The sequence below is a fragment of the Podospora anserina genome, chromosome 7 (assembly GCF_000226545.1).
Source record: "Podospora anserina S mat+ genomic DNA chromosome 7, supercontig 1".
In the NCBI taxonomy this organism is placed as follows: domain Eukaryota; kingdom Fungi; phylum Ascomycota; class Sordariomycetes; order Sordariales; family Podosporaceae; genus Podospora; species Podospora anserina.
In genome coordinates, this window is record NW_001914854.1 from 1,378,748 (window position 1) to 1,406,725 (window position 27,978).

At 54.0% G+C, this 27,978-nt stretch overlaps 10 protein-coding genes across 10 annotated transcripts, besides 1 other annotated feature; 3 read left to right on the forward strand and 7 right to left on the reverse strand.

Annotated features, from left to right (window-relative positions):
• Positions 1–1,674, reverse strand: PODANS_7_5820 (uncharacterized protein; the record flags this gene model as incomplete). Its single annotated transcript, XM_001907902.1, has 2 exons — positions 1–118; positions 176–1,674. The coding sequence occupies 2 exons, from the start codon at positions 1,672–1,674 to the stop codon at positions 1–3; spliced, it is 1,617 nt and encodes a 538-aa protein (XP_001907937.1).
• Positions 1,675–6,426: 4,752 nt separating this feature from the next.
• Positions 6,427–7,879, forward strand: PODANS_7_5830 (uncharacterized protein; the record flags this gene model as incomplete). The annotated part of the gene is made up of 5 exons (XM_001907903.1): positions 6,427–6,514; positions 6,665–6,719; positions 6,789–7,535; positions 7,597–7,689; positions 7,750–7,879. The coding sequence occupies 5 exons, from the start codon at positions 6,427–6,429 to the stop codon at positions 7,877–7,879; spliced, it is 1,113 nt and encodes a 370-aa protein (XP_001907938.1).
• Positions 7,880–7,914: 35 nt separating this feature from the next.
• PODANS_7_5840 (uncharacterized protein) lies at positions 7,915–8,400 on the reverse strand (the record flags this gene model as incomplete). The annotated part of the gene is made up of 1 exon (XM_001907904.1): positions 7,915–8,400. The coding sequence occupies one exon, from the start codon at positions 8,398–8,400 to the stop codon at positions 7,915–7,917; it is 486 nt and encodes a 161-aa protein (XP_001907939.1).
• Positions 8,401–9,051: 651 nt separating this feature from the next.
• On the reverse strand, positions 9,052–10,811 carry PODANS_7_5850 (uncharacterized protein; the record flags this gene model as incomplete). Its single annotated transcript, XM_001907905.1, has 2 exons — positions 9,052–9,235; positions 9,319–10,811. 2 exons carry the CDS (start codon positions 10,809–10,811, stop codon positions 9,052–9,054), a joined length of 1,677 nt encoding a protein of 558 aa, XP_001907940.1.
• Positions 10,812–12,607: 1,796 nt separating this feature from the next.
• On the reverse strand, positions 12,608–15,860 carry PODANS_7_5860 (uncharacterized protein; the record flags this gene model as incomplete). The annotated part of the gene is made up of 4 exons (XM_001907906.1): positions 12,608–13,458; positions 13,514–13,926; positions 13,983–14,609; positions 14,665–15,860. 4 exons carry the CDS (start codon positions 15,858–15,860, stop codon positions 12,608–12,610), a joined length of 3,087 nt encoding a protein of 1,028 aa, XP_001907941.1.
• A 2,757-nt stretch (positions 15,861–18,617) lies between these two features.
• Positions 18,618–18,712: a long terminal repeat (ansonia).
• Positions 18,713–20,070: 1,358 nt separating this feature from the next.
• Positions 20,071–21,658, forward strand: PODANS_7_5870 (uncharacterized protein; the record flags this gene model as incomplete). The annotated part of the gene is made up of 4 exons (XM_001907907.1): positions 20,071–20,140; positions 20,233–20,558; positions 20,616–21,380; positions 21,446–21,658. The coding sequence occupies 4 exons, from the start codon at positions 20,071–20,073 to the stop codon at positions 21,656–21,658; spliced, it is 1,374 nt and encodes a 457-aa protein (XP_001907942.1).
• A 331-nt stretch (positions 21,659–21,989) lies between these two features.
• PODANS_7_5880 (uncharacterized protein) lies at positions 21,990–23,075 on the reverse strand (the record flags this gene model as incomplete). Its single annotated transcript, XM_001907908.1, has 1 exon — positions 21,990–23,075. The coding sequence occupies one exon, from the start codon at positions 23,073–23,075 to the stop codon at positions 21,990–21,992; it is 1,086 nt and encodes a 361-aa protein (XP_001907943.1).
• Positions 23,076–23,755: 680 nt separating this feature from the next.
• PODANS_7_5890 (uncharacterized protein) lies at positions 23,756–24,557 on the forward strand (the record flags this gene model as incomplete). Its single annotated transcript, XM_001907909.1, has 3 exons — positions 23,756–23,832; positions 23,902–23,964; positions 24,035–24,557. The coding sequence occupies 3 exons, from the start codon at positions 23,756–23,758 to the stop codon at positions 24,555–24,557; spliced, it is 663 nt and encodes a 220-aa protein (XP_001907944.1).
• A 1,048-nt stretch (positions 24,558–25,605) lies between these two features.
• PODANS_7_5900 (uncharacterized protein) lies at positions 25,606–26,622 on the reverse strand (the record flags this gene model as incomplete). Its single annotated transcript, XM_001907910.1, has 3 exons — positions 25,606–26,051; positions 26,499–26,534; positions 26,601–26,622. 3 exons carry the CDS (start codon positions 26,620–26,622, stop codon positions 25,606–25,608), a joined length of 504 nt encoding a protein of 167 aa, XP_001907945.1.
• Positions 26,623–27,351: 729 nt separating this feature from the next.
• PODANS_7_5910 (uncharacterized protein) lies at positions 27,352–27,555 on the reverse strand (the record flags this gene model as incomplete). The annotated part of the gene is made up of 2 exons (XM_001907911.1): positions 27,352–27,384; positions 27,445–27,555. The coding sequence occupies 2 exons, from the start codon at positions 27,553–27,555 to the stop codon at positions 27,352–27,354; spliced, it is 144 nt and encodes a 47-aa protein (XP_001907946.1).
• Between the last annotated feature and the right edge of the window lie 423 nt (positions 27,556–27,978).

The window sequence follows — 27,978 nt, forward strand, 5'->3', positions numbered from 1 at the left end:
TCACCCAGGGCCACCTCGTCGTCGTCTTCCCCTGCTTGGTCCGTCGGGCCGTTGTGAAAGTACATCGCGGAGTAGTGGGTCGTCTTTATCCTTGTCAACGTGGTGTACACGAACGTGTCTATAACCCCGGTTAGCAGCAGGTTCCATCCAAGATGGAGCGAGAAAGCGAACTCACCTCTGAAGATTGTCTGGTCTTGGATACTTGTGCTCTCTGTCAGGGCAAAATGGACACACATATCCCGGTGAATCATGGACCAGACCGTGCCGTATCATTTCGTTTTTGCGTTTGAATCCTTTGCCTCCCTCGCTACGGGGGCACCCCGCAACAGGGCAATAATGTGGCCGGGCAGAAGAGTGTACATTGGCGTGGGAGTTCAACAGGTACTGAGTAGCAAACGGCTGGGCGTTGCACCCGCTAAATTTGCAGACATAGGTCCCAATGTGTGTGACGCCCTCCAGCGGTATCGAACCTATTCGGTCGATGCTATTATGATTAGAATTATTTGCCCCGGGGGTGGAGGCCGATTGCTCAGAACCGGGAGTGGCCGTTGAACTGCTCGCATAGTCGGATTGCCGAGGATGGCTGCCCATCTGTGCATAATACCCACCATAGGTCCCTGGAGGGCTTGCTGCTGGGTGTACAAGAGAGTGGCTCGGGGAAAGGGGTCCCCGAAAACTGTCAACTGGTGACAAAGGTGGCGGCGAGCCATGGCCGCCTAATGAAGGCAATCGCGGCGTGGTGGCAGGAGGAGACCGTGGGAAGGTAGCAGACCGCATTCTCTCATGCTCAGCAGCAACGTTGTTGCGAAGCTGATTGATGTCCCCAAAAGTAGATCGGATGGACGGAAGCGTCGGTCCGTTGTTCTCAAACCTCAGCGAGTTAAGCTTGAGGGGGGCCAAACCTTCGCTGAGGGTTGCCGATGTGATACTGTTGCTGGGAGAATGGTGACCTTGCTCGCGAGGAGAGATAGGGCCGTATGGAGGCACCGGAGGCGGTGCTGATATGGCGGCAGGGCGTTCATCCCGGAAGGAGTTTGATCGCACCGGTATTACCGGCGCCTTGAGTACTGGTGGTGGTGGTGCCGGTGGTGCCGGTGGTGGTTGTGGTCTTTGTAACCCAGAGCCAGCCTCAGTATCAGGTAGCTTCGTTTCCGTGGCGGTAGGGGCTTCAGGTTGCGCGTCCGTGATAACTGCAGCCAAGGCACCTGCCGCCAGACTTTTCAAATCGAACCCTCCCAAACTCTCCAGCCCAGGCGGATCAACAGACATTCTCGAGCTCGTGTATGTCCCCCCGCCTTTGTCGTTGTCCCTGCCAGACTGTCGGCCCCCCGGCGAAACGGCGCTGTTTAAAGAGCCGGTGTCGTCGATGAGATCGGTATCCGCGGGAGATTCGGGCTCGCATGGCAAACCGTTCACGCTGGCTTGGAGGGCGATGTCGTGCTGCCGATGGTTGTCCAGGTAGCTAATCAGGATCCCATCGCCCAAGGTTGGTCTCGGCATCCGAACACGCGGTTTCTTGTCACCAAAGCTAGAAGCGGAACTGATGGACTGGGGCGAGGTGATCGGCGGCGGGCTCGGAGTCGGCGGTCGGAGCGTAGGACGAAGCGGCTGCAAGAGCGGGCTGTTCCTAGGCAGGACTTCATCGGGGTCATACAGGTCGCTATCTGTATTCATAGCTTCGTGTATGCTCGAAGGTCCTACTCACGGGTGGATGGGTGGTTGATGTTGCATCAGCTCGCCATCGATGTCGGGTCGATGGCGAGGGCGGCAGGTCGAGGTGATGGCTAGTGGGCAACCCTATATTCCTCCCCCTCACTTCTCTCCCTTTAGAGCTGGGATCACAGAGGGCAGCTCGAGGATTGGAATGTTGGTGTCCCGCCTGCAACAAAGACTCACACCGCGTCAAGTCCTCCCGCTGGGCCGATGGCAGGGTAAGGGGACAGAGCATGTAAGAGCCGCAAGACGCAGCCAAGAAAAAGAACGACAACAACAACAACAACAACAACAACAAGGCAAGGCACTCGAAGCTGGGCTGGTAAAGAAGCCGGGTGTGTTACGCGACGGCAACGGGGAGCGGTGGATGAAAGCACGGAAAACGACCTCGCGACGGCTGGATGGAGCGGGGGTCGTAAATTGCGATCAAGAAGTGAGGAGTGAGGAGTGAGGAGGGGGGAGGGGGAGGGGGCTAGGCCTGCGTGTCCTCTCAAGAATGCGGCTCAAGCTGTGACGAGCGGTTGAAAGTGTATGGGTGCTGGGTTGGTTTGGGCCAGGGTGCAGTATATTAAACCTGGGGGTTGGGCGTATAAGTGTCCCGCATATATGGCCTTGGGTCCAGAATGACAATGCCAGCAGCGGAAGAAGTCGACTGAAAAAGGCACGGAGGGAAGAGGAGAGGTTCCCTTCTTTAAGCCGCAATGGCAGCCAGCAAGGGCCTAGGAGCGGAGGATGCACCGCAAGCTCCAACAGCTGGGGTCGGGGAAGGAAAGGCCAGAGCCAATGCGTGCAGGATTGACGGCTGATGGCCCACGGTTAAGAGTGGAGGAGGCGGGGGGATGGAGCCGCTAACAGGGGGCAGCTGAGGAGGTTCTTTGGGGAGGCTCCACTGGTTAGCAAGAGCTATAGCCCGACTTCCCGACCACACACGCACTGGACTCAACCTCACCTCGCTCGTCGGGTCCTGGTCCTCAAAGATGGACGGGATATCCGTAGTGTATGGAGATATTGGTGGATTGGGATATGCCCCGGTGTTTTGTGAGCCGGGCAGACAGGCAATTTACTAGACAAAGAGACTGTCCGGCGATAGAGATGGCCAGACAGCAACCCGTGGTTGTCGTGCTCTCTTGTACCTTGCTGGACCCCGAGTGAGTGGTTGAGGCTCTTTTACGGCAGTGAGTACAAAGGCGCCGCCCGTGGGTCTTGATGTACTGATGGAGCTAGGGCTCGCGGCGGCTCGGTAATTAGGGAATGGATCGCGCAAACGACCGAGCTGGCCAACACAAATGCAACACGCCGATCCTGTGAACCCTGATTGTTTCCCGGGGAGATCATTCAAGAAGAATCAAGACTTTTGACAAAAGTTGACAAACCTCAACGGAAACGAACGAGAGGGCTCTGGAAAGGCGGCGGGGAAATGCTTACTGTTGGGTTACCTGACCAGGATAGGGAGCCACGGGCAGATGCTTCGCTGCAAATCAGCAGGTGAGTGCTACTTTACCTTGTGATACTGCCTCCTCTTGTTCCATCTGATGAACCTCTGCTGCTTCCACGCGTGCAACGCGAACCAGACGGACACTGACGGACTTGGCTGCGCGGTCGTGATCACTTGGACAGATCCGAGTCGGAGTTTAACTTTAGCTGCTGGCCCTAACCATCTCGCCCAAAGTGAGCGCGTCATCACAAGCTGGAGCTGGTAGAGTTTTCACCAAGTGGAGGCACGACCACGAGATACGAGCGGAAGGAATGTGGGGGGAGGCTCGCTCTTGCAGCTTCCCAGCAGCTTCCCTCATCCATCATGCTTCGACCATGGCTACACGCGCGTCCTCGCCGCCTTTTGGACATGCACCCATTCAGTCGTTAACACCTACCTCCTTGGGCCATCGGCAGAGGGGTGGGCAATCGACCAAAGAATGAAGGAGGTTTTCTGCCATTCCCACCTGCCTTGGCTACAAAAGAGGATCGAGCCCAATATCTCGTCACTGACGGGCAGCCCACTCCTTTCCTTCCGCCATTCCATCCTCACCAACGGCAAGTGCAGCTTCTCAAATGGCTCGAGAGTGGTGAGATTTCCCCCACAGCGGGGCAGCACAGAACTCCAAGATTCTCTCTCTCACCTTCAACAAGCCGCTGGTTGGGAAACTCAGCCTCAACGCCGTGCGTGGTCAACAGAGCAGCATCATGTTACGGATCCGCCCGCACTTCCACTCTTGATTCACCAGCCTCTTCCTTCATCAACTCCGATTCCTATCTACATATAAGCCGACCGCAGTCCGGATCCTTCAACATCGGCACCTTCACTGTCCCATCACGATCGTTGGCAGCATCTCCTATGCGGGTCACGCCGTTGGGGATAGCAAGGCTCGCTGTCCAATCATGACTGGCAACACTCACGCTCCCGCTGCAACAGGGACGGCACGTACCTCCACCATAGCGTTTCCTTCCGACATCGTTTTCGACTTATTAGCGACTGTCCTGACCCAGCTGCGGGCTTGCCTTGGGTATCCGTAATGAGTGGCCTCGCTACCCTGAAGCAAGAGGCCTCTCGCAGACAGACGACAGAGAGGCCATCTCGCTTCTCTGTACCACGTCGGGCCTGGTGGTGTGGTCGGTCCTGCGTTCGGCTTGGTGTGTGCTGCCGGTGATATGTCATCGGCATTCCGACAGCACTTGTAAAGCCCGCAACTCGTGGGCAGCAATAATCCCAGTGCTTCATCAAGCCCAGTTCGTTCCACAGCTGCAGCGGTGAGGCTCGTCTACCATGCTGCTTCCAGATTTTCAAACCCCGCCGTTTAGATGTGTGTGTGTGTGTGTGTGTGTGACACCTGCTAGCCCCAGCCCAGAAGAGCAACCGTGGTTGGGCAACGAGACCAGCACGCACGCACACGTGTTACACCCAGACAGAGACGCCGTGCAGATATATCGAAACTTGACTTTAGCCGGACCCGGACGCTAGCTTACATGGCTGCTGCTCGTGGACGAAAGCCGCCAGATGGAAACAGGGCAAAAGTGCCACAAAGCCCGAGAGGGGAGGGGGGGTACGATTGACGTTGTAAGTGGGAGCCTCATTTGCTTTTTGTGACGACGAGTACCCAACGGAGCGCCCGACATGTGTACTCGTACGTGTCCCTCGTTGCCTCTGTCACAGAGCAGACCCTTCTCTTAACGATCGGAAGAGGGTCGTTTTGTTACCTCCAGTTCATTTGTGCGAATGAGCGATATTATTCCCCAGACTAGATGCTTTGCCGTCTGGTGTGCGGCATTTCTACCCCGCGACTTATAGAGTCGAGCAAGGGAGCAAGAAGTGTGGTGCCGCAGCATGTTCTGCTTGGGCATTTCCCCGCAATTTCGAGATTCTGGGGTATTATATTGCTACGTGACAAGCCTTGACAAGCCTCGAGCAATTTGCCATTCCGCTTGCTTCGAGCAACTCTGGTGATCGGTCGTCAGCGGAAGAGGCAAGCCCGCTGAAATGTCCAGATACGTCACTTTCAAGCAGAGCGCCATCCCAGGTCCATTTCCATGGCCCAAGGGGTGGCACGGCAGGTGTGTAAACCATGCGGTGGAGACCAAAAAACAGTTTGATGCTGTGCAATGGAATGTTTCTTTAGTTTTTGGCTCAAAATTGGCGGTGTTGTGCATGGCCGGGCAACCCTGGTTGATGTTTTTGGCGTGTAAGTGAGAAAGAGGCTGCTGAGGTCGTCTTTTGATTTTCCAGATCTGTATGTAGATGTGTCTGGACTGTGAACTTGATCGAGTAGCATGTACATGCGGACGAGAGATTTGTCACTCATAGTAACAACTTCCATCACGGAAACAGATCCTCTGGCTTAGGACGTCAACCCTGGGGAGGGTTATGCCGGCCAAGTTGTCGTCAGTCCAATTTGATGACAAGAAAAAAGCAACTGACATCATCACCTCGGCTCTCGCAAGAGCTACCCTTTTGTTTTCATAACAAACCTAACCCATGACAATTTTTTAGCCTCCTTCTTGGCTGAGCTGAGCCTTATCGAAACCCGAACAAAAACCAACCAACCCATCGGCAATCCACTTACACGCTGTTGCTGCTGCTGCTGCTGCTACTGCTGCTACTGCTGCTACTGCTGCTGTGGAAAAAGTGGACTCCACTTTCCGCATACGTCAAGCTCTCTCTCTCTCTCTCTCTCTCTCTCTTTAGTTGTTCTCAAGTGAGGGGAAGCGGAGTTCTTGAAACTTGGACAGCTTTTGGGAGCAGCTCCGAAGTCGCAAATTTCCAGAAAGATGGGATTTTGCGGTTATTTATTATGGGATTTGTAGATTATAGAAGGAAGGGAAATGATGGAATTTCAGATGGGGACGGGAGTGTAGGTGCTCGGCAACCCCTCGGCCCGGTGACCGGACTTGGCGGTAGGTCAATAGGACGTCGGAGACCACCGCTCGGTGTTGCTCGGCCGCGGGGAAGGGATGCGGGAGCGGGGGAGATGCAAAAGATACCTAGGCTCCGGGAGACGGGAATGCACGCTCGGGACGATGTCGGGTCACGCCACTTGGATTTAAAAGGCTTCTAGAAAGAAAAATAATACTCTGGGTTCTTCTCTTGATAATACCATTGTTGATTATTGCAACGAAAGATAAATTCAGGGGTAGGTTTGTGGTGACGTTGTCATGGCTAAGATGACCACCTCGACTGAAGAGTACGGCGACTAACTAGTGCAACAGACAGACATCATCATCATGGCGGAAGCAATCCCAGAGACTATGAAAGCGGTGGTGTTTCACGGGCCGAAGAAGGTCGCCGTGGAGGAGAGGCCTGTTCCTAAGAGTATGTCTTTCACTCACTCACGCTCGCTCACTCACACCGTCACCACATTTCGGTTGTCTTATGAGAACCCTCTCGTTTTCATTGGCATATATACCCATCATGCCACCCAACACACTCTTGAACGTGGAAAATGCTGACATTACACCACAGTTAACCACCCCCTCGACGTCCTCGTCAAAGTAACCGCCACCGCCCTCTGCGGCTCGTAAGCCCCCCCTCCCGTTTGCCTTATCCCTCCCCCCCCCCGTTATCTCACTAACCCCCCTCTCCGCAGCGAACTTCACGTCTACCGCGGCCACCAACCCTCCCCAACAGGCTTCATCATGGGCCACGAATTCGTAGGCCACATCGTCGCCCTCGGCTCAGCCGTCACGTCCCTGAAAATCGGCGACAAGGTCGTCTCCCCCTTCACAACCTCCTGCATGAACTGCTTCTACTGCAACCTAGGCTGCTCCTCCCGCTGCGCCCACTCCCTGTTATTCGGCTCTGAAAAGTTAGACGGCGCCCAGGCCGCGTACGTCCTCGTCCCGTTCGGCCCAGGAACCCTAACCGTCGCTCCCCCGTCCGATATCATCCCCGACCGGGCCCTCATCCTCATGGCGGATATTTTTCCGACGGGGTACTTTGGCGCAAAGAACGCGTTTAGTCAGCTGCAGAAGCAGGAGGCGACAGAGGCGACGGTGGTGGTTATTGGGTGTGGGCCTGTGGGGTTGTGTGCGATCATCAGTGCGATGGAGTATAAACCCAAGAAGCTTTTTGCTGTTGATGGGGTCAAGTCGAGGTTGGAATTGGCGAGGGGGCTCGGGGCGGAGCCGTTGGATTTGAATGAGCTTGGTAGGGAGGGGATTGTAAAGAGGGTGAGGGAGGTGACGGAGGGGAGGGGGGCGGACGCGGTGGTGGAGGTTGTGGGGTTGAGTCCTGCGTTGAGGACCGCGTTTGAGGTGTTGAGGCCGTTTGGGGTCGTGAGTAGTATTGGGGTGCACAATGGGGAGATTCCGTGGGGTGGGGATGAGGCTTATGGGTGAGTTCTGTGAGAGTACGACTGAAAGAGGGAACAAAAGGCTGACGATGGGGGATAATAGTAAAAACTTGAGGGTTCAAATGGGACGGTGCCCTGTCAGGTCGATCTTCGAGGAGGCGCTGCCTGTTCTGGCCAAGAACCAGGATCGGGTGAGGTATGTTACTTTGCTGCTGCTCCTGGGAGATGGTGGGTGAGATGCTGACGATGAGAATAGCTTCATGTTCGACAAGATCATGCCCCTTTCCGATGCAGTGGAGGGTTACGACCTCTTTGACAACATGAGAGGTGCAAAAGGTGATTTTCGAGCCTTAAGTCCTCTCCCTCTCCCCTTTCCACTACTGTAATAACAATGAAAAAAAAATATATATATTAAAAAAATTCAATTCTGCCTCGGCTTCACCAACCCATCATGCATCCAGTAATAAGTAACAGTCGAATCATCCTGCACCGTAGCCAACAACACCCTCTTCCCCCTCCTCGACCCTTTATACGCCAACCAGGGTGACCTCTCCTCCTCCTCCTTTGTAATCTCCCTCGACCTAGGCGGTCTGGCGTCCAAAGCATCAAAAACGGCGGCGAACTGAGCTGGGGACCATTTCTCCGAGAGGTGGAGAGGTAGAACCCATTCTAGCTCTGCCTCCTGCGGGATACCCGCCCCCCCGTTGCCCATTTCTTTTTCTGCTCTGATGATCTCCACCTGCTCGTCCGGGTGGACGTAGAGGCGTTTGGGGGGCAGGCCGTAGAGGAGGGTCCGGGGGAGGTTGGGCTGGGTGTGGGGGTGGAGGGCGGTCCAGTCGTGTTGGTGTTGGAGGTTGTTGAGGACTATGGCTGTGAGGGCCGAGGTGCGTTGGTTGAGGGTAGTCATTTTGGAGTATCTGGGGTGGTTAGTTTTGAGTTTGGTAGTGTTGAGGGGTGAAGGGTGAACTCACATGGATGAGAGGGGTTGTGAATTTGTGAGATGAAATCCTCACTCTCACTCACAAATAATGAATTTTAGTGGACTTTTTGGTGGTGGTGGTGATGGGGCCCTTGACGTTGGAAGAACGTCCAGGCGGGAAGCCACTGTGAATTGTGGGGCCTGATCCCCTGAGCAAAAGTGGGGACACGGTCTAGGGACTTACTTACAACACCTTAACCATGGGATTCTTTTCCTGGAAGACTTGTCGTCAAACACCTGGCTTCTCGGCCATAGTAAATACACTTGAGCATCTGCTATAAGCTTATTGTTTATCCAGTTGATCCAAGAAGACAGTGTTATATGCTCGGCTCTGTTAGACCACCTCAACAGACATTCATTGTCCCAAGAACCATGATTTCTCAACCATCATCAATTACACCCTCATGACTAAACCAATCTGATCTCCTTCAGTAAAGCTTCCAAAAACATGTACAAAAATTCCAAACCTTCTTCCCTTGTCAAAGGCAAGCCATCACTAGAACACCTTCAAACTCCATCCCCCCCCCCCCCCCCGGCCCACAACTCCTAGTCTATCTAAACCACCCAAATCTCAGAACCTCAGCTGGGATTCATAACCTTCAACACCTCCTCAATCTCCCTCGGCACATCCGTCAAATTCTCGTACCCGGTCTTGGTAACCAGGATATCGTCCTCGATCCTCACCCCTCCCAAATCCCAGTACTGCTCCAACGCCTTCTTGTTGATAAAGTGAGCGTGGTACGGAACGTCAAGGAAGTAAGCCCTGAGGTACTCCTTGCAAAAGTAACTGTTTCCTCTGTCAGCATCTCACCCTCATCACATCATCACAAGGAAAAAAAAACTCACATCCCCGGCTCAACAGTAACCACCATCCCCTCCTCCAACCTCTGCCTCCCACCCCCAGCCGACCTCTTGGCCTTCTGCATCTGCACCACCCCCTTCCCCTGCCCATCCCCACCACCCCCCTCCTTCATCTCATCCCTAAACATAACCGCCAACGTCTCCGGCAGCACCAGCTCCCTCTTGCTCGGACTCAACCTACACCTCGCACTCTTCACCCCACCCGCCGGACCCAAACTGCTCTTGCTATCCAGCAGCAACCTCTCCCTCCCACTAACATCATGCACCTCCAGCCCGACATGGTGTCCCAACCCATGAGGAAAAAACCCCGCTATCGTCCCCCTGGCCAGAATCTCCTCCTTGGTCCCGTTGTGCAAAATCCCCAGCCTCAACAGCTCCTCAATCGCCACCTTGCAAGCGTGGAGATGCAACGAAGAGTAGACAACCCCAGGCTTGATCCTCTCAACACACTCCCTCTGCATCCTTAGCACAGCATGATAAATCGCCTTCGCCTCTGCCGAAAAGCTCCCTGGAATAGGGTACGTCCTCGTAATGTCAGACGCATAACAATTCCACTCACACCCCGCGTCCAAAACCACAAACTGATGCGGCTTAAGCGGCGCGTTGTTGTTGTCGTAGTGAAGCGTCGACGCCGCCGGCCCGGCACCGGCAATGATGGGGTACGCCTGCGTGTGCGCCCCCTGAGCAATACAATACCCTGCGAAAATAGCCTCCAGCTCCCGCTCGTTGCCGAGACGACTCAGCCGTGACAAGGCAGCCCTGTGCGCGGCCGAGGAAACCGCATTCGCCCGCCGAATCTGCGCAATCTCATAGTCCGTCTTGACAACCCTCGCGGTCTCGATCGCGGGGCGAAGGGAGTGGGTGTCAATCTGCACGACGCCCTTGGGAGATTCCAGCTGGGGGGCTTGATCGGGGTGGAGGACGTAGATGGACGCGCCCGGGGTCAAGCTGGCGCAGATGTACCTGTTCACACCGGCCACGTACCGGACCTCGTCGACGTCGGTGGACGCCCTGACTTCTTCCAGGGTCGGGGTGCGGCCGTACCAGAGGATGGTGCGGGGGTCGGTGTAGGGGATCCAGAGGATGAGGTGGTCCTTGTGAAGATCATAAGTGACGGCGCAGCCTGGAAAGTTGGCGCCGGTGAGGTAGTAAAAGTGGCGGCGCTGGCGGAAGGCGGGGCCTTGGTCCGAGTCCTCGTAGTACTTGTCTTCGGCTCCGGGGAGGTAGATGATGCCGTTGGCGGTGGGGGGGAGCTTGGAAGCCACTTTTGTGACGTGGGTTTTGGCGGGAAACTTGATCTTCTCGTGAAGCCAGGCTGCGTTGGGAGGGGTGCCGTAGTCGGTCCAGGAGGCGGACCGCTTGTTGTTCCCGCGGGTTGCCGGCGAGGTCGGGGATGAAGAACCCGACGACGAGTTCTTCTTGTGTGCTTTCGGGAGCTTGACTTCGATGGCGCTGTGTTTTGCAATATCAGCCAACATGTCCTGTTATCATGCAACTCACTCACACCAAGCGGTGTACTAACAGAGCATCAAACTCATCCACCATGACCAGGTCGTGATCGACCTCCATTTTGACTGCTGTTTATGTCCTTGTCTCACGGCTGCTCCCAAAGATGTCTCACTGGCTCGCAGCTCTCGATATGTGAGTGGCAGGCCCGGGCTATCCGATTGAGATGAGATATGAGAGGATGACGAGAGAGGGAGAGCGGGGTTGGTTCGAGCTGGTCTATGATTATTCAAAGCGGCGGTGTCTCGTTTTCGTCCCAAGAAGAACCGGACCGGCAGCGGGCAATCTTTCAGCGAAAAAAAAAAATCCCGATGGTGCCGATGGAGCTAGAACCGTTTCTGTTGAATTAAATAAAAAATCCCCCAACAGAAAATCTGGAGGAGGCTGAAAGTTGGCAGCGGTTTATGAGGGTGTACTGTGGTGGTAGTGTCGCGAGTGACGGGCAGCCAGCCTTCTTATCGCGATAACGGTGGGCTGAGTGACGATAGGTAACCACCTTGCTTGCAGGGGTCTAGCAAGATGATGTTATCACCGTTCAACACTGTCGTCAGTGGACTGCACTGGAACAGTATATGTATGGCGATCCGTATACACAAACGAAGAGGGTGGAGGAGAAAAGAAAAGAAGTCAACCCCAGGAGGTCTCGTGGCAGATCCCAAAACGGTTATAGAGGCTGACCCTCCCACATTATTAGTCTGCTCTACTCCCCTCCAGCACGCATGTGAAAAAAGAAGGTTGCGCGTTGCGTCCCGTCCGTCGGGTGCACCGGACTCGGGTCTAGCCAGTCCAGAAGAGCAAAAACGGGACCGTTTAATTGGATCGGCCGGCTTGTGCGTTGCCGAACAGAAAGAGAGGCAGAGAGCGCTGCTTTGTCACGAACCAACCCAACAAGATGGTTGTCTTTGTTGGTGGATCTAGTAAAACGTCGGGGCAGTTTTTGGTGACGGTTGAATCGTTTCAGGTATCACAGAAACGAAAAGTCGGCAGAAACCGTTCGTGGCTGGGTAAGTAGACAACCACGGCAAGTCTAAGACGTGGGTAAATTCTCACGCCCTTCCAGTCTAAAAAGTCGACATGAGCACTCGGGCGCGCCCTATCGAGCCAGTCCAGGTCTGTCCCTGACTCGTCAAATCCCAAATAGCTGGTTTTCGTACACCAAGAATAGCAGTAAAGACCCATGAATTCTTTCTTCTTAGGCTCGAACTCTATCTTGCTGACCGTGGTGTCTTTCCGCTCTCTCTTCCGCCATATCTATCATTTTCTTTTGCGTCCTATTACATGTACACCCCCAATAATGAATCGCTTCATCTCATTAAAACAAGAAAACCTACATCTCGGACTCCTCGTGTATTCCATGCTGTCCTAACAGACCTCGGGCCATCCACACACTCACCAAGGCCCACAATCCTCCCCCTCAAACTTCGTCCTGTTTTCCATGCACCATTCCGCTCTTTTGGGTATCAGGCCGCGACTAAAATGCAAAAGAAACGCTCTGTTGGGTCCAGCAACAATCCTTATTTCCTCTAGCCCGTGCCTCTTTAACCCACCGATGAATTTCCCAACCCAGTTTCCCTGACCCCGAACCCCAGACTTCGCCCAGCGATGCCGTATAAAGTTTATAAGTGTCGTGCATAAGTGTTGTGCTGGCGCTAGGCCGAGCATCTTTGTGCCTGGAACGAAAACCTCGTGGTCCCTCCCCCTGACCCCAACTTAAAAGCTCTGCATCTAGCGTGCTGTTTTGTTGTCTTCCACCTCCTCATCCATGTGTCTATCGGTACCCGGAATTTTGCTGAAGCATGTCGTCCCACTCCCCTGTCGTGAAGTCCGGTTCGCCCATAATGTCTTCCATCATATCCCTCTGTTGAGGCTGCCCCTGGTGATGTGGGCCTGCGTGTGAGGCCAGGCCCTGCGGAGGAGCATGGGGCTGACCATGCCTGGGGGAAGGCTGCATCGCAATCATGTTGGCCGTGTTGTACATCTGCGTCGCCGGGCTCATCGTATGCGGAGGTCCTTGCCCCTGAGACATCAGATACGGTGGGATCGGACCCATCAGTTGGCCCTCGATGTCATCGTAGATACTAGGCATGTAAAACTGCATGGAGGGTGCCGGAGGTTGCCCTGGAAGCCCGTGCGGATGTCCCGGTCGAGCATGGTGCCCAGCAGGGTCCATTAGCGGCGCATTGGGATACGCAAAAGGGTCGCCGGTGGGAAACATCATGGCGTCAACTTTGTAGACCGGGTTTGCGCCTTGCGGGTGTCCCTGCGGAAAGGTTTGGGCATGTCTCGGGGCAGGAGCCATATGCGCGGCTCTGGCTTCGGGAGTTCCCCGGCCCAACGTCAAATCCATTGGCAGTAGGTCCTGCAGATTGGAAAAGTTTTGACTCGCCAAGCTGCCCTGCGGAAGACCCAATGCGTCAAACGAGGATGTCCTCTGAGGAGGCAGCCGTGCTTCCCGTCGAAGGGCGCCAGTGGGTGGGCGAATCACCTCCTCGGACCTGCGCTGTGGAACGTCATCTTGCACTCCCGGCCGGGCTGGAAGGACCACGCTCGATTTCGATCCCGCAGGCGCTGCGCGTTTCTTGGAGGGCATTGGTCGTGTCGATGCTTTCTTGAGCCGTTCTGGCAGTTGTTCAAACAAGGGCTATGGTATGTTAGAACCATCGTCATGACGAACTTGAAAACGACACAATTTCTCGACTTACATTCAGGGCATTTGTGATCCGATCCGCTGCTAGACTGCGTTGAGCCAGACTCGCGATAACCTCCCGCCCGGTTTTGGCATCTGCTAGTATCTCGGCAGCTCCAGCCTTGTCGGGATTTTCCAGAACGTAGTATATCAAAGAGAGAATGGCGAAGAATTGCGAATAGAGAATAAACCAGTAAGGCCCGATCAGCACCGCCTGTTTGCGAATTTCGATTCCGATATGCACAATGTTTCGAGAAACGCTGACACCCGCGGCAGCACAGTTGTAGTATCGATCGTCAATCTTCTTGCCGGCCGTCTGACGTGGGGAGATGTAGTGAAGAAACGGACGGTACAGCATCATCTGGACATGGGCGTAGCCAAATCTCAGCAGAGTTCGAACTCTACGGACCTGGCGTTAGTGCTCGTCCAAGTTGTCAGCAAGAAAGGGTTGGCGTACCTGATAACCTCGATTGGCCCATCCGGGCTGGGGCGCCAATGTGTAGGGAGCTGTTCGTGCCACTCCTGGAGCTCGGCCTCAATCTCCTTGATCCGGGCATAGCTGATCATGTATCTCGAGTTCACCCGTCCCTGATTCACACAATCCTCGACAGCCTTGACAGGATAAATGTACTTGACAACCTTTGTCAAAATGGCCATGAGCCTCGTGTGGGCATTGAAAGCTTCGAAAAAGGAAGGCGTGCCTGGCGGAGGTGTAAGTATAGCCTCGCTCGTAATGTATTCATCATCCACCTCGGTCGGCATGGGCTGGTCGACATCGTCGTCGTGGAGCAAGAGAGGGAATCCCAAGATTGCTGAAATGTAGATGTCCATTTGCCGGACAACATGGAACACGCGCCGTCTCGTTTCATCCTCAATCGGCGTGATCTTTTCGTGTGCTAAATGGCGATGGAGCCCCATTCGCAGGCTAGAACGTAGAGCAATGCCGAGAAAGGCATAGCAGCCGCTGATATTGCTTGTTGCTTGTAAGAAAAGAATCATGTAGACCAAGCCTTGTAAAGAAACCATATCCCGGCACTCGGCCACATCTTGTAGGATCATCCGAGCGGATGTGTAATACTTGATTCTGAAACCAGTGTTAGAAAGCACGAATAGGAAGGCTTCAGGGACGAGACACCTACCCTTGTTCAACAGCCGCCTTGTACGAGGACGGTCCGTCTCCAGCCTCAACATCCGAGACATCGTAAACACAACCTAGGGCCAGCACCGAATAGAGAAGCCCGAGGAATCTGTGCTCATCATTTCCCCAGGCCTCCTGAGGTGTCGAATACAGCTTGTCAAACTTTTCGTAAAACGAAGGTTGGTGGACAACCCGCAAGAGACATGTTGCACAGTTGAAGGAGTAGTAACAAAGTGTGCGGGCCCTGTCCTGGGCCGGAAGATCATAGATATTGGGAGGAGCTGGCGTGTTGGATGCCGTTGAAGGTTCCCAGAGCGAGCCGGCGTTGGAGCGAGGGGAGTCGAGGCTGAACATGCCGGCCGGACGAGATGGTCGCGGCAGAAAGGGGATGCGGTAGTCGTTGCCCAACAGCCCCTCGAAATGCTCCTTCATCCTCCTCAGAAAAACCGCTCCCGAGGAGTTGCCATGGAAGTCCCATTCTCCGCCTTCGTTAATGTCAAGCTGCCCAATGGACTCGATCATGGACATGATCTGGGCATCCTGGCTTTCTGTTTTCTCCTGGGCTGGCGGCGTGTCTGATTTGGCTTTGGCCGCCTGCGCTCTTGCATTTTGTCTGTTGCGGAACTCCTGTTGGACTGACGGGTCAAGATTCGGGTCGCTGAGGTCGACATCTGGCATAAACTTGCGGAGGAGCGTCTCTGCACGCTGGAGCCTCGCCTCCAAGGCCTCGATATACTGCGGAGCTGGGTTCCTGCGGCGGTTAGAGGGTTTGTCATAGGTGCACTCTGAGAACTCGGTCAGCAAAACAACAGCAGGAGGCCGAAGAAAACTCGTTTGGTGCTCACCATAGCTGTAGACAGAGCAATGAGTGCAAGGCTGCTTGCCATCACACTTGATCTTCTTTCTGCGACACTCATCGCATGCTCGCGTGACCCGGCGACGCTTCTGCAGGGGCATGCTCGGGGCATCGCCAGCGCCATCTTGGGATTCAGGGGCCTCGGAATCTACCTTGCCGGTGTCCTGGGCTGAAGACTTTAGGCTCTCGGTGGGGGAGCCATGTTCTTCCTGCGACAAGTCTGCCGACTCATCATCAGACATGCCGGGGGGGCTGTTGGCGCTCCTCCGGTTGGGCTGCGGTGCCTGCGAGGAGGGACGAGTTCGGCGACGTGTTTTGTTTTCCACAGAGGGTTCTGTCATGCTGGTGCCCGGCAATACAGGAACGGATGGCTTCCTCCTGCCTGCCCACCGTGATGAAATGCTGTTACCCCTATTCAATGATGATCCTTCAGCTTGCTCGCATGTCGTGGTAAGCCACAGAACGGGTCTGAGCTTGTCGAGGTAGCCTCGAGCACACACACTTGCTGACAGAACACGCCCGCGGCAACGGCAACGGCAAGGCCAGAAAGCTGTAGCTGGTGGACGTGGCCCGAACTGAGGGAAGTTTGGACGGGCTTGAGCACAAGCGGAGTGATCCGGTGGTAAAGTGTTTGAATTCCGCCGTGGGTAACCTTCACATAGGTATACTTTCTAGCACCAACAAGGGGGAGGGGAGGAAGGGGGAGAGCCCAGAGTGGGGAGGGGGGTGGCTCTAGGGTAATCTATCGGTATGTGTACGTACGGTAAGTACGGCACCTGTCCACAGCCAAGAAATCGCAGAAGCCTTGCCCGATCAAGTCCACAACTCGCGCGGAGTCTCTCGGGGCCGGCTCCGCTGATGCCCGCTTGGATGGGGGATGCTGGAGTCCCAAGCACGAGCACGCCAGATACCCAGCCAGAGGTGGGACAGGCAGAAAAATTGGACGCCGACACGAAATGTTTGGATGAGTTATCAGGATCCCGCAGCAAAAATGGCCCTGTCAGTGGGCCCCGCCGTAGGGATACGTTTGGCAACAAGAGAACAGTTCGAAGAGGATCTGAAAACCGTCGAGGGGCGCGACGTCAGGGAGGGGCCGCTGCTGGTTCGGTCTAGTGTGACACGGACGCGAGACGAAGCAAGTCTTCTTGCTGGTAGTGGTGTGGTAGTCTACCTACTCTTGCGGAGGAACTGTCGCAGATACCATGAGGGATTGAAGAAAAGCCAACCGCGGCGGGGATAAGAAATGCCGTCAAAAAATATCCAACCGTAACCGCAAAGCCAATTGAGAAATATTGTACGTAGTAGTCCGGACTCGCCGTTGACCAGCATCCCATCCCGAGAGATTGACAACACCGATGATCTAACGCCAACAGGCAAGTGATGGGGTTCGATGACTGAACCGCAGAGTGTGCCTTGCCTGTCTGTCTGGCATGTCGGATGTGTAAGAGGGCCAAGACTGTCCCCAAGGTAGAACAAATCCTGGGCTCGCGCGATGGTCAAGAATTGGGGTCGTCTGGTTGGCCAACGAAGGGGTCTCCAAGCGGTGGGGGACCCCTGATGACGGGGCTGTCAAGGATCATATCAACGTCGATGAGATCAAAGCTTGGGCTTTGAGGAACACCCATCAAACAACTCCCGACGGGAGTCATCCTCCGCGTATAGCGTACCTACCTATGTTAGTGTAGACCCCAGAAGTCAGTTTGTATATGTGTGCTGGATCTGCCATCGGTGCCATCTCAACTACGAGCACCACTCTACCTGCAGGTATGTAGGTAATCCTGTACATGTCTGTGTGACATGAGTGTGAGTAAGCAGAGCTGTGAGGCGACCAAGAGATAATAGACAGAGACGGCAGGACACGAGGATAGGAGCGCGTGCGATGTCTCGTTGAGCCAGTCCAGAATCAGCTGCTGCTATTTTTTTCTTTATTTGTTTCGCGGGGAAGCTGGCTGCACGAGGCCTCTGTATAAAGCAGGGCGACGTAAGACGATGATGCGGGCTGTAGAGAAAAGACGGGTAGCGGGATGGCGGGAGAATTGGGTTGTGCAGTTGCGGGTATTTTCGAGCATCTCTATGTCTCGGTCCCACCATCCATGCCACATTGACAGTGGCCCGTCTGGTTGTTGACAAGACCCCTCTGCTGGTCTCCTCCGACTTCAGGAACCGAACCGTCCAGACCTCAGGCACTTGCTGGGCATCCAGTGGAGAGTCATCGCCAACCAGTTGCTTGCTGGTCACGGCCCAAGAACCCCAAGAGCGAACGCCAGGACGCGCCAGAGCGCCAAGTGTCTGCTGTGTGCGCTCGGCGGCTGCATGTTGGCGAAGAGGGACGAAAGGGATGGCGGCCAATATCATCTAGTGGGAATTCCGAGGAGTCGAAGGCTTATTCCCGAGTTGAGCTCGCGAGCGATCGAGGAGAGGGGGCTGGGGAGTCCATCCTCGAGCTCTTGAGTTAATGCAGTGACAATGTTGAGCGTCTGTGGTGCTCTCCCACACCCCGCCCCAGATATACAATAGTGTACACCATAATGTCGCAGAACCACCACATTCCGCGTTAGTCTAGCCGCCTGCTGGTAACTGTTGATCAGTGGGGGAACAAGCACTATCGACCCAATGCGTGTGCCTGTCCCAGGCGCCATGGGGAAGCTTCATCTTTCGGGGAGACGGCACGCCCTGTGCCTGACATCTGGGAACGGGCAGCGATTGGCTCCCCCTTCAGGATGGGGGGAAAACGTCGCAGTTGAAACGGCAGGGCGTCAAGCAGCAGTCGAGCATCTCGTGAAAACTCTTCCAGGTTCCAAGGGGGCCGACAACCGCGGCCGTGGGCAGGTGTGTTCGCAAGCTGTGCTTCCAATGTCGTTGTGGGAAAAACGGAGCGTCACCATGAGATTGCATCCTTGTGGAGATGCCAAGACACTGAGGGGCCTCGCTAACATCTCGGCAAGGGCTCGGCACACGTCAAAGCCTGGCTTGCAACGGAAATCAGGTCATTTGTACATCAGTACATGCGGGCACTATTCCGCTTTGGACCGCCCGTAGACCTGTCGGCGAATCACAGCGCCGCTCTGCAACGCAGACTTTTCGCAAGAGGTTAGGCATATACCTCTGCCACGGTTATTAATGTTAACGCGACAGGGGTCTTTTGGTGGAAGTTGCGCTGGCCGCACTAAACATTTACTTCGCCTGCGGAATTGTAGAGTAGAGATAAACGACAACAGGCGACGCCCAAAACCACCTGCTGTATAAAACTTTTCGGTGCAGGATGGTTCTCTTGCACACAACACCCCGATTCGCTTACCTTTTCCGTCTTGCGGTTAGACACTTTGATGGTTGTAGTAGTACCAAACTGATAGCGATGGAGTCCCTCAACCATTCCACTTATTGCACCGTATCCCCGTATCCCCGTATCCCAAGCATCTAGCGCCCACATCCCGAGGCAGTCCGAAGAGAGAAAAGGGCAACACATGGACGTTCTGGTGGGTTGTGGTCATGTGCCTCTCTGCAGTGCTGCTTGCCCTTGCAAGCCCAGCAAGGCGGCCTGTCAGCCTTGCGGGAATCGTGCCGTCTTTTGGGGCGGAACCATCAAAAATGTTCCGAGATATCCGTGATCCTGGCTGCCTAGACTGTTATCCCCTGTCAGAGCGAGCCTAACCTGGCAAAATCAAGATGGAAAAGTTGCGAATCTCATCTGCATACCAAGGCCACCCGTCTGTCGCATCCATCTGCTTGTGCTTCCACCATAGGCTGAGTGGTGTCTCGTCGACAAAACGAGCCTCTAACAGATCTTAACGTGACGGTAATCCACAGCAGTTGCGAGATTCCAGGTTGTTTAAAGTCGCCAAGGTCCACTCGGCTATCGCCGAACCAATTGCACGACAACCAACCGATGACGCGGTGAGCTACATACCGTTCTGAGAACTTTTGAAAAGCTTGCGGTGAAGTTTGTAGCGAACGATGAATCCCAACAGGGAGGAGGTGCGTATAGTCGGCTAATCGATGAGTCTGAGGACGGCCCCAAACCGGAGTATGTCTATGCATTATTTGCCTTGGCAAAAGTCGACCGTTTTTACAACCTGAATTGAGAAGCTTATCATTCAACACGGAATAAAATGGAGAACCGAAAAGGGGTGTAACTAATCGCGGGATTCGGAGATGCTGTGTTGACATGAGCTTCAAAATGAGCCGTAACAACGATATCCTTGAGAGAGGCATTCACATGACAAAAATGACTTTTTGTAGATACGGCGGCTCTGGGTGGACATCAAGCGACTGAAGGTTCAAGGTGAGCAAAGGACGCAGGGCCAGGGACGGTGTCTCCGGTGAGTTCCGTAATCCGTACCTATGCCCCGCACCGGTTCCCCACCATACCGTGCCTACCCCACCATCCGCCAACGAGAGCTCCATCTTATCGCCAGGCTGCAGCTAGCTGACCATCCATCAACTTATCTCTCGTCCAGCCTTGCCTAAACCATCGACGTCAACCAGGCCCAGGTATCGCAACATCTTCTCAGCCTTGCGTTCTCGACTCCATTCACAAAACCAGCCGCAAAGATGGCCGACCCTCTGCTGGAGTTCTTCACCCAGATGGACATCCAGGGCGGTGTTGTCGTTCAGGGTGAGTGTGCCCCTCTTCAACGACCGAACCCCGCGATCCATCTCCCATTGCAATATCACCATTACGATCAACAACGGTAACTAATTGGTATGTACTAGATTCCCCCAAATTTGATCTCGATCTCTATATCCAAAACTACCGCGGCCGTACCAGATTTGACCGTCTCCTCCTCATCGGCCGTAGCTCAGTAAAGCTCTGCGTCGAAGCTCTCAAGGCCGCCCTCGCCGAAGCCAAGCGTGGCCGCGACACCCAGCGATACAGAGACGTTTTTGAATACCTTCGCGTAGCTGCTCCCAATGACCCCGATGCCGTCTTTGATAAGAAATGGGTAGACAGGCAGGACGTCGCCAACCATGAAGAGACCCAACGGCTGCTCACCGAGCTAAAGGGATATAAGAACAACCTTGTCAAGGAGAGCATCCGGGTAAGCATCACCAACCTTCTTTCACGCAAACCATTCTAACCGTATGCCAAACAAAAGATGGGCAACGAAGACCTAGCCAAACATTACGAAGCAATCGGCGACCTCAACGCGGCCTCTGAGCACTACTCCAAAATGCGCCCCGACGTCTCCACGGCGAAGCACGTCATCGACGTCGGCAAACACCTCGTCCGCGTGGCCATCCAAAGAAGAGAGTGGAGCATGGTCGCGCCCCATCTCGTAAAGATGACGCTCGGGGGGCAGTACCCCGAAGAAGAGCGCAACGCCCAACCGTTCATCCGCGTAGCTTCTGGCATCGCCCTCCTCGGCCAAGAAAAATACTGGGAAGCGGCCCTCTCCTTTCTCGACGCCGACCCAAACGTCCCGCCAAAAGCCTACAATGAACTCGCCAGCCGTAACGACATTGCCGTCTATGGCGGTTTGCTTGCGCTGGCGACAATGGACCGCAAGCAGCTCCAGAGTATGGTGTTGGAGAACCAGAATTTCAGAGTGTTTCTGGAACCGGAGCCGCACATCAGGCGGGCGGTGACGATGTTTGTTAATGGGAGGTATTCGGCTTGCATTGAGATTTTGGAGGGGTACAGGACGGATTATCTGCTGGACATCTACCTCCAGAAGCACGTCAGCAAGATTTATGCCAAGATCAGGAGCAAGTGTGTGGTGCAGTATCTGATTCCGTTTTCGTGCGTGAGTTTGGACACGCTGGAGAAGGCGTTTGGGAGTCCAGAGAGGCCGATTGAGGAGGAGCTGGCGGTGATGATTGAGGAGGGGGTCTTGGAGGCGAGGATTGATGGGCTCGAGAGGGTAAGCTTTACTGCCTTTTTTTGTTTTTTTGGATTGTCATACGGTGTGCTAATGATGAATAACAGCTCGTCAACACAGTCAAGATTGACCCGAGAGCTCAAATGCAGGCTTCGGCATTGGTTTCTGCCGAGAATTACGAGAAGCAGGCTATTGAGCGGTTGAGAAGGATGGCGATTGCAGCTGCGGATTTGGAGCTGATGCCGACCAAGAAGCAGGGGTTGCATCTCCCGCTTGGTGGTGATATTTCTTTTGGGGATCAGGAGATTGTGATGGGTTGAGACAGACAAGTCAGGGTTAGGGATTATTATGATATGAAACGAAACGAGATAGCATTGGTTTTTGAGTTTTTGTTTTTGGCATTGCCCGTTTGCGTATACCGGGTAAAGGGAAAAGGAGTATGGGGATAAGCATAGTAGTTATGAGACATTGAGAATCCACGAGTACAGCACGAAGGCTGAATCCCGGAATCGAACTGAGATCATCTCTTAATTTGTCCTTGCTGATTAGTTCTCCAAAACTGAGGTTGTCTAGTTGTTCCATGTTTATGTTGGGGTATCATTTGTTCTACAGCATTTTCCACCTTCCCACATTTTCCCGTTTTCTTTCTGTCTACCCCATCAACTGCCTAATATCCTCGGGCGGCCACCTCACCTGCGCAAACGTCAAGCACCGCTTGATGCTCTGCAGATACTTTCTCGTCACCTCGCTCCCCATGATATGCCCCCTCTCTCCGTTATGGAGCTTTTCTCTTGCGCTACGTTCGTGGATACCAACCATGGTGACACCAATCGGCCAGGCGGCCTTTCCGATGCTCAGCCGTAGATACCCATCATTGGCATCGACGTATCTCTTTTCCTGGGCGGCCTTGACAATCTCCACGATGGCTTCCAGGATACTCTCGTCCAGGCCCCCCTTTTCGAAAAGCCGGAATAACGGCGCCATATTTTCCTTGGATGACACCATGGCGTTGATTGCTTGCTGGCCGGCGGTGGTGTCGGCGTTGTCTTCTCTTGCGAGCGCGGCTTCCCACTCGCGGAGGATCATGTTGAAGTAAGAGGCCAACTGGCGGTAGAGATACTTCCTTGCCTTCCTGTCGGTAGCTGGAGGGATCTTGTCCGGTACTTTCATGTCCTTTTCCTCGACAGGGAGGAGTTTGGTAGCGATTGGACCTGCAGAAAGAGACTTTGGTCTGGTAACCTTTCTGTAGCGACGTAACCTTGAAACGTGGGACTCTCCGAACAATATCGCCGGCTGGCCTAGCTCTCGGAGTTTGGACTTGAGTTCATCATCGGGGATGTCGGTGTGGTCTTGGTCGTCGTCGGAAGAGGCGTCAGAGTCGGGTTTGGGGGTGGCGGAGGAGTCGTCGTCGGTCTTGGGGGGGAGTTCTGGTAGGCCTAGACGTTTCCTTCGGGCTCGTTCCTCTTCGGCTTCTTTGGCTTCTCTGCGGAGCCGGGATTCCTCGGCGAGTTTCTGGCGTTTCTCCTCGCGGGCTTTGGCTTCCTCGGCGGCTTCCTCCTCGCGCTTGCGTTTGGCGGCTGCTCTGGCGGCCCGTTGTTCTTCGAGGGCCTTTTGCTCGGCTAGGTAGGCTGCTTGGCGTTGGGCTTCGGCTTCGCGGCGGGAGATGTACTTTTGGGGTTTTTCCTTTTCTGGTTCTTTCTTGGCTATCTCCTTAGCCATGAGAGAGGCAAAGTCCATGGTGGGTGGTGGGTGGTGTGTTGATATATGGTGTTGGTGATGGGTGGAAGCCTTGTGGTGTGTCCTGGGGGTCGGATATCAGGGTCTAGCGAACCGTTGGAAGCCGGGGAAAAGGCTGGAAAGGGGGTGTCACACAGCCAAAACAAGAGGTGAGGTTGGAAATGGAGAGATGAGGTTCCGGGAGCTGCAAGTGTTCGGGGAGTGCTCCGCTAAATAAGGTCGGCCCCAATGTCGTTGCACTAGCGTGATGCGGGAAGAGTGCTGCGCCACGATCTGGACCCACTTTGTTGACGGATCGGCACCGGCAGGCAAGGCAGGTACTGAGGTACTCAACACGGACACACCCTGCTTGTGACAAGAACTTCACGCCCCCTGGGCTGGTTGTGGATGATATCCTCAGTCTCTGATTCCCAAGGTGGCCCGCGAACCGGGGCAGCCGGGTCGAACCTTCAGGCCGGAGTGGAGGAGAGTGAAAGCTTATCTTAGAAGGCGCCTTCCACCGCTAGGGAAGCCATTGCCCTGGGGCGTGTAACTTAGAATACGCTTTCCGAAGTCCTCAAAATCATGACAAGTCTTGTTTTCTCTCCCATAAAATTTCTAAACTTGCCCAAATCATCTTACTACTCGTGCCCCGCGAACAAGGAGCTCTGTAAGCCATCATTGGCAGCCATCTTATCATCATGTCTTCATCAAATGGAGCCCAGAAACCAATCCACTCCAGAGTGAAACTTTTCTACCGCATCAATGTTCCCCATGAGTATGTCATCTCAAGACTGTGTATTGTGCTTGATACCGGTCAGCAAAGCTAACTGCACCTGTGTGATAGGCCAGAAGAATTTATCCAGGACCCCTTGCCTGCCCATGTTGAGCTTGATATCCCAATGACATGGTATGACGTCGTCCAACTCTGGCCTTATTAGGCTTGCCAGTCAGCTCAGCTAACATTGTACTCTTGACAGCACAGTCAAAGACCTGGCTGATATCATGAAGAAGAACTCGAGAAAAATCTTCCCTTCTCTTTCCGTCGGCACCCGGCTCTGCTTCCGCACTATGGACCGGTCAATTTACAGCACAAAGCCAAAATACCTTCCGTCACCTTACGGCAGTTACGTTATCGGTCGAGGTTACCCAGGCATCGATTTACCCGCACGAGACGAGAATGACCCAGCGAGCCCCAAGCCAAAGCTCCGATGGCTGGATGGCGCTTACATTGTCTGTACCATCTTTCCGCCACTACCCAGCGACGAAGACGAACTCATTGTACCACCTGCGCTGCCGTATAAGATCAGCAGGCTAGGGCCTGATCAGCCTGGAAAGGGTATCGTAGTAGGGGGTGACCGGACGGCAAATGGAAAGGGAAAAGGACGTGAAGACGAGGATGAGGATCCCCGTCCGCCGCGCCGCGGCAACACCCGTGTCTCTAAGGGTACGTCAAGGGGACCTACTTCAAGAACGCGGGACAATGATCGCCGAGCTAATTAGGAGTTTGAATCCCGAGAAGATGCCTCGGGGGGTGGAGTCCACGGTCAGAAGAATGGTGTAGGGGGTTCTGTTGATGAGTTGATAAATTCGGAAGTTGATCGGGAGTGGGAGGCCTTGAAACGTCAATTGCAAGACAATCCGGAGCGAGCCCTGGATGGCGTATTGGAGATCACAAGGCGTCTAGCCGCGTGTTTTCCTTCGAATGGATCTGGTACTAAAGCCAGCAGGGCTGGTCCCAAGAAAGGCGAAGGATCTTCCAACAATACAGCCAAAGCGAGAGATAAAGGCAAGGAAAAAGAAAAGGAGGATCCCAAGACACCGGAGAGTTGGAAGCCCTATGAATATGACCGTTTCCAGAAGAAGAAATAGCCTGATTGATAAAGGGCCTCTGTTGCGGTATCAAATTCTGTGTTAGAAACCGCCGCATCACTACACAGCAGCGTAAATCAATCATAGAGCGACGAAGATCACCATAGAGCACCGGCAGAGATCATGTTGTATTTTTAAGATTACGATAGATTACATACTGGGGGAAAATGAGGAGTGTGTTTTTCTAGCGCACTGTGTGTAGCCCAGGGCCCTATAAATTGTCTCTGAATGTCTATGAACTATCTTCCAGAGGCCTATTGATTATTCTGAAGGCCTGGCACAAGGCTGACGTCGACCAGATGTGAGACTCCCGCAACGTCACACCTACCTACTTTCACGCAGCAAGTATTGGCCATTTCTAAACCACTGGTTTCACACCCTGGACAAAATAGCTGGCACTGCAAGGCAGTAAAACATGGTCAACTGCATACTTTTATGTTTTTAAACACGAAACATGTCTCTTGGTTGCCTTTTAAGGCCTGTTGGCTATCTTTGGACGAGGTTTGATAATATCTTGAGGCGTGGTTCAACACCCATGTTATCTGCATCCAGTTACTTTGCGGTGACAGTGATTTTTGTCCAGTGCGTATTTTTTGGCGCCACCAGCCCTTGCTATCTCTATTAGCTGCCTTGAATAACGACGGCATGTGTGGGTCTGTGACGCAGCGAGAGACACGCTTCACTGTGGAAGTGGTAAACTTTTATATATACGGGATTTGTCTGCCTCAGGCAATGATAACATATCCACAGTCACCAAAGCAAAGCACATCATTCTGATCTTGCACCCTAGAAATGGTTCTGTTGTGTAACCCCCTCTGACAGCTTGCTTTGTGTCTGTCTTTGACGCCCCCTTCTCATCAAGATATGTACACTTCCCCTCCGCTGACCTCCCACGTTTAGCGCTCGGCGAGGAGATCTCCCCTGCGCTTTGCTCGGAGGTCCCAGGCGCCCTGATGGAAGAAATGATGTTAGGTTCGTATGAAAGTAAGTGAAAGAGTGGGAAACTAACATCCCACTTCCAGCCGATGTAACCCACGATTCCGGGGATGACAAAGACGTAGAGGGTGGTGAGGAAGCCGGTTCGGGGGGTCCAGCGGAAGTACTTGTAGCGATTGATTTGCATGTCTGTGTGGGAGGTGTTAGAACATGTTTTGATGCTGTTTTTCCCACATCCCATGATCCCGAACATGACCGCTTGCTCGCTGAATCCGTTGCTTGCTTCGTTTTGGGGGGGTGTAGGGCCGTATTTCCCCTTCTTGTGTGTCTAAATATCGAACAATATCTCTCTAGTTGTAGACGTTGTTGTTCGTTTCGCATGACCGCCTCGCCTCACTCTGATCGACACTGTCTTCCGCTCAATTTTTCGGCATTGTCCCTCAGATCCGGGAGCTTCGGGTTGTCTTTTCGCATCTCCAGTCTTTTGTCCACCAATCGTTCGTTCCTGCTGTCGGTCTCTCGTTTCACGGTCGGGTCTCGGTCTCGAATCTGGGGTTGGCGAAGCAGGCGGTCCACGGCCGTCTATCACATCCAGATCTTCCAACAAGCATAATCAACAGAAACAAGACCACGTACTGTTCAACCGGACAAACGCCGGGTCCATGGCGACCTCTGTTCAGAGCTCCAGTTAGCCTTTCATTCGCACTCCTCGGGAGGGCCACACTGGGGAGAACAAACTGTGATGCTGGAGGCCGGCCATTCTGAAATGTGTTTAGTGGCTTGCGCCGGCTGCTACAACTGGGGAAAAATGGGGTGGTGGTGCGAGGTTTGGAGGTTGTCGTCAGCGACAAGACACGCTCAGTCGTCAATTGACGTTCTGGATGCTGGCTGTTAGGCGGCTGGCTTGGCACCCGCCAAGCTGGGGGGGAGGCTGCGGGAGAAGAAAAGTGGGGAGCTAGGCTGGGTCACGTGAATGAGTGGTTTCTCATTTTGTCTCGCAGTTTCAAGCTGGATGCAATTGGCAGGCAAAACGACGTCTCTGAAGGGTCACAGGTAGGAGCTTCAAAATTGAAGCTCGTTGAGCTTTCTTTGAACCCTTTCCTTTTTCCCACGTATTCCGTGTTTGGTTGTTCACGGCACAGAGCTTTGGCCAGACCATCACATGCTTTGCTCAGCTCCCCCACCCAAGCTTCCAATCTCTTCGAAACCCGGGGACTTGACCGTTGAAATGTTCCATTTGCAATACAACGGCATTGAGGCTCCACGATGAATTGCTTAATCTTCTGAAAAATGAGGCTTGATATTGATCCCTTTGTCTCACGATGTGCCACTGGGGCCAAGGCAAGGCTCCGCGTATTCTCGCATGACTTTCCAACCCCCACCACCAATTCCTTCCTGGTTGATCACATCTGCAGGCTTACGACACGACAGGGCCGTCGTGGAACTTTGACTGGAGGTATCATCGGCGATTGCTGGCTCAGCCTCGACGCTATTGGCATCGGAATATGCCTGTTATCACCACCTAAGGAAATGCGGTCAATAACAATATGCCTGGGCTTTTTGATTTTTGGAGATACTACACTACTTGAGACCAACAAAACACTCCGGGGTTAGTGCCGTGCGGCCTGACACCGGGCTCGGAGGAGGCGCGGGTCCGGCAGAGCCCCAGCGCGGGCGGGGGGGTTAGCGCCATGACGTCAAATTGCAAAGAAGCAACAGCACAACTCGGACGAGGGGGGAAAGAAGCATTCATCAATCAAAAGATTCTGAAAATAGCACTGACGAAATGATGGGCAAAAAGGAAAGAAGTTGTCAAGTGTTAGGCATCAAAAATACGGGTAGTATCAGACAACGGGGTCCTGCCTGATTGGGTTTTTTGCACCGCCGCGATTATGGGGACTGGGGAGGAAACACATTTGAATGTTCGCTTCCGCTCATGGAACCCATGGTTGCTGCTGCTGCAATGTTCCAGAAATCGAGACAAAGACCCAATGGCCCGGCCAGAACCACGGGGATCGATCTGATCCTTTCAATCCGAGCCATTTACCTAGCCGCATTCAGCCTCTCAGCTTACCATATCACTCAACCCTAAATAACACTGTCTTCGAAACTGGAT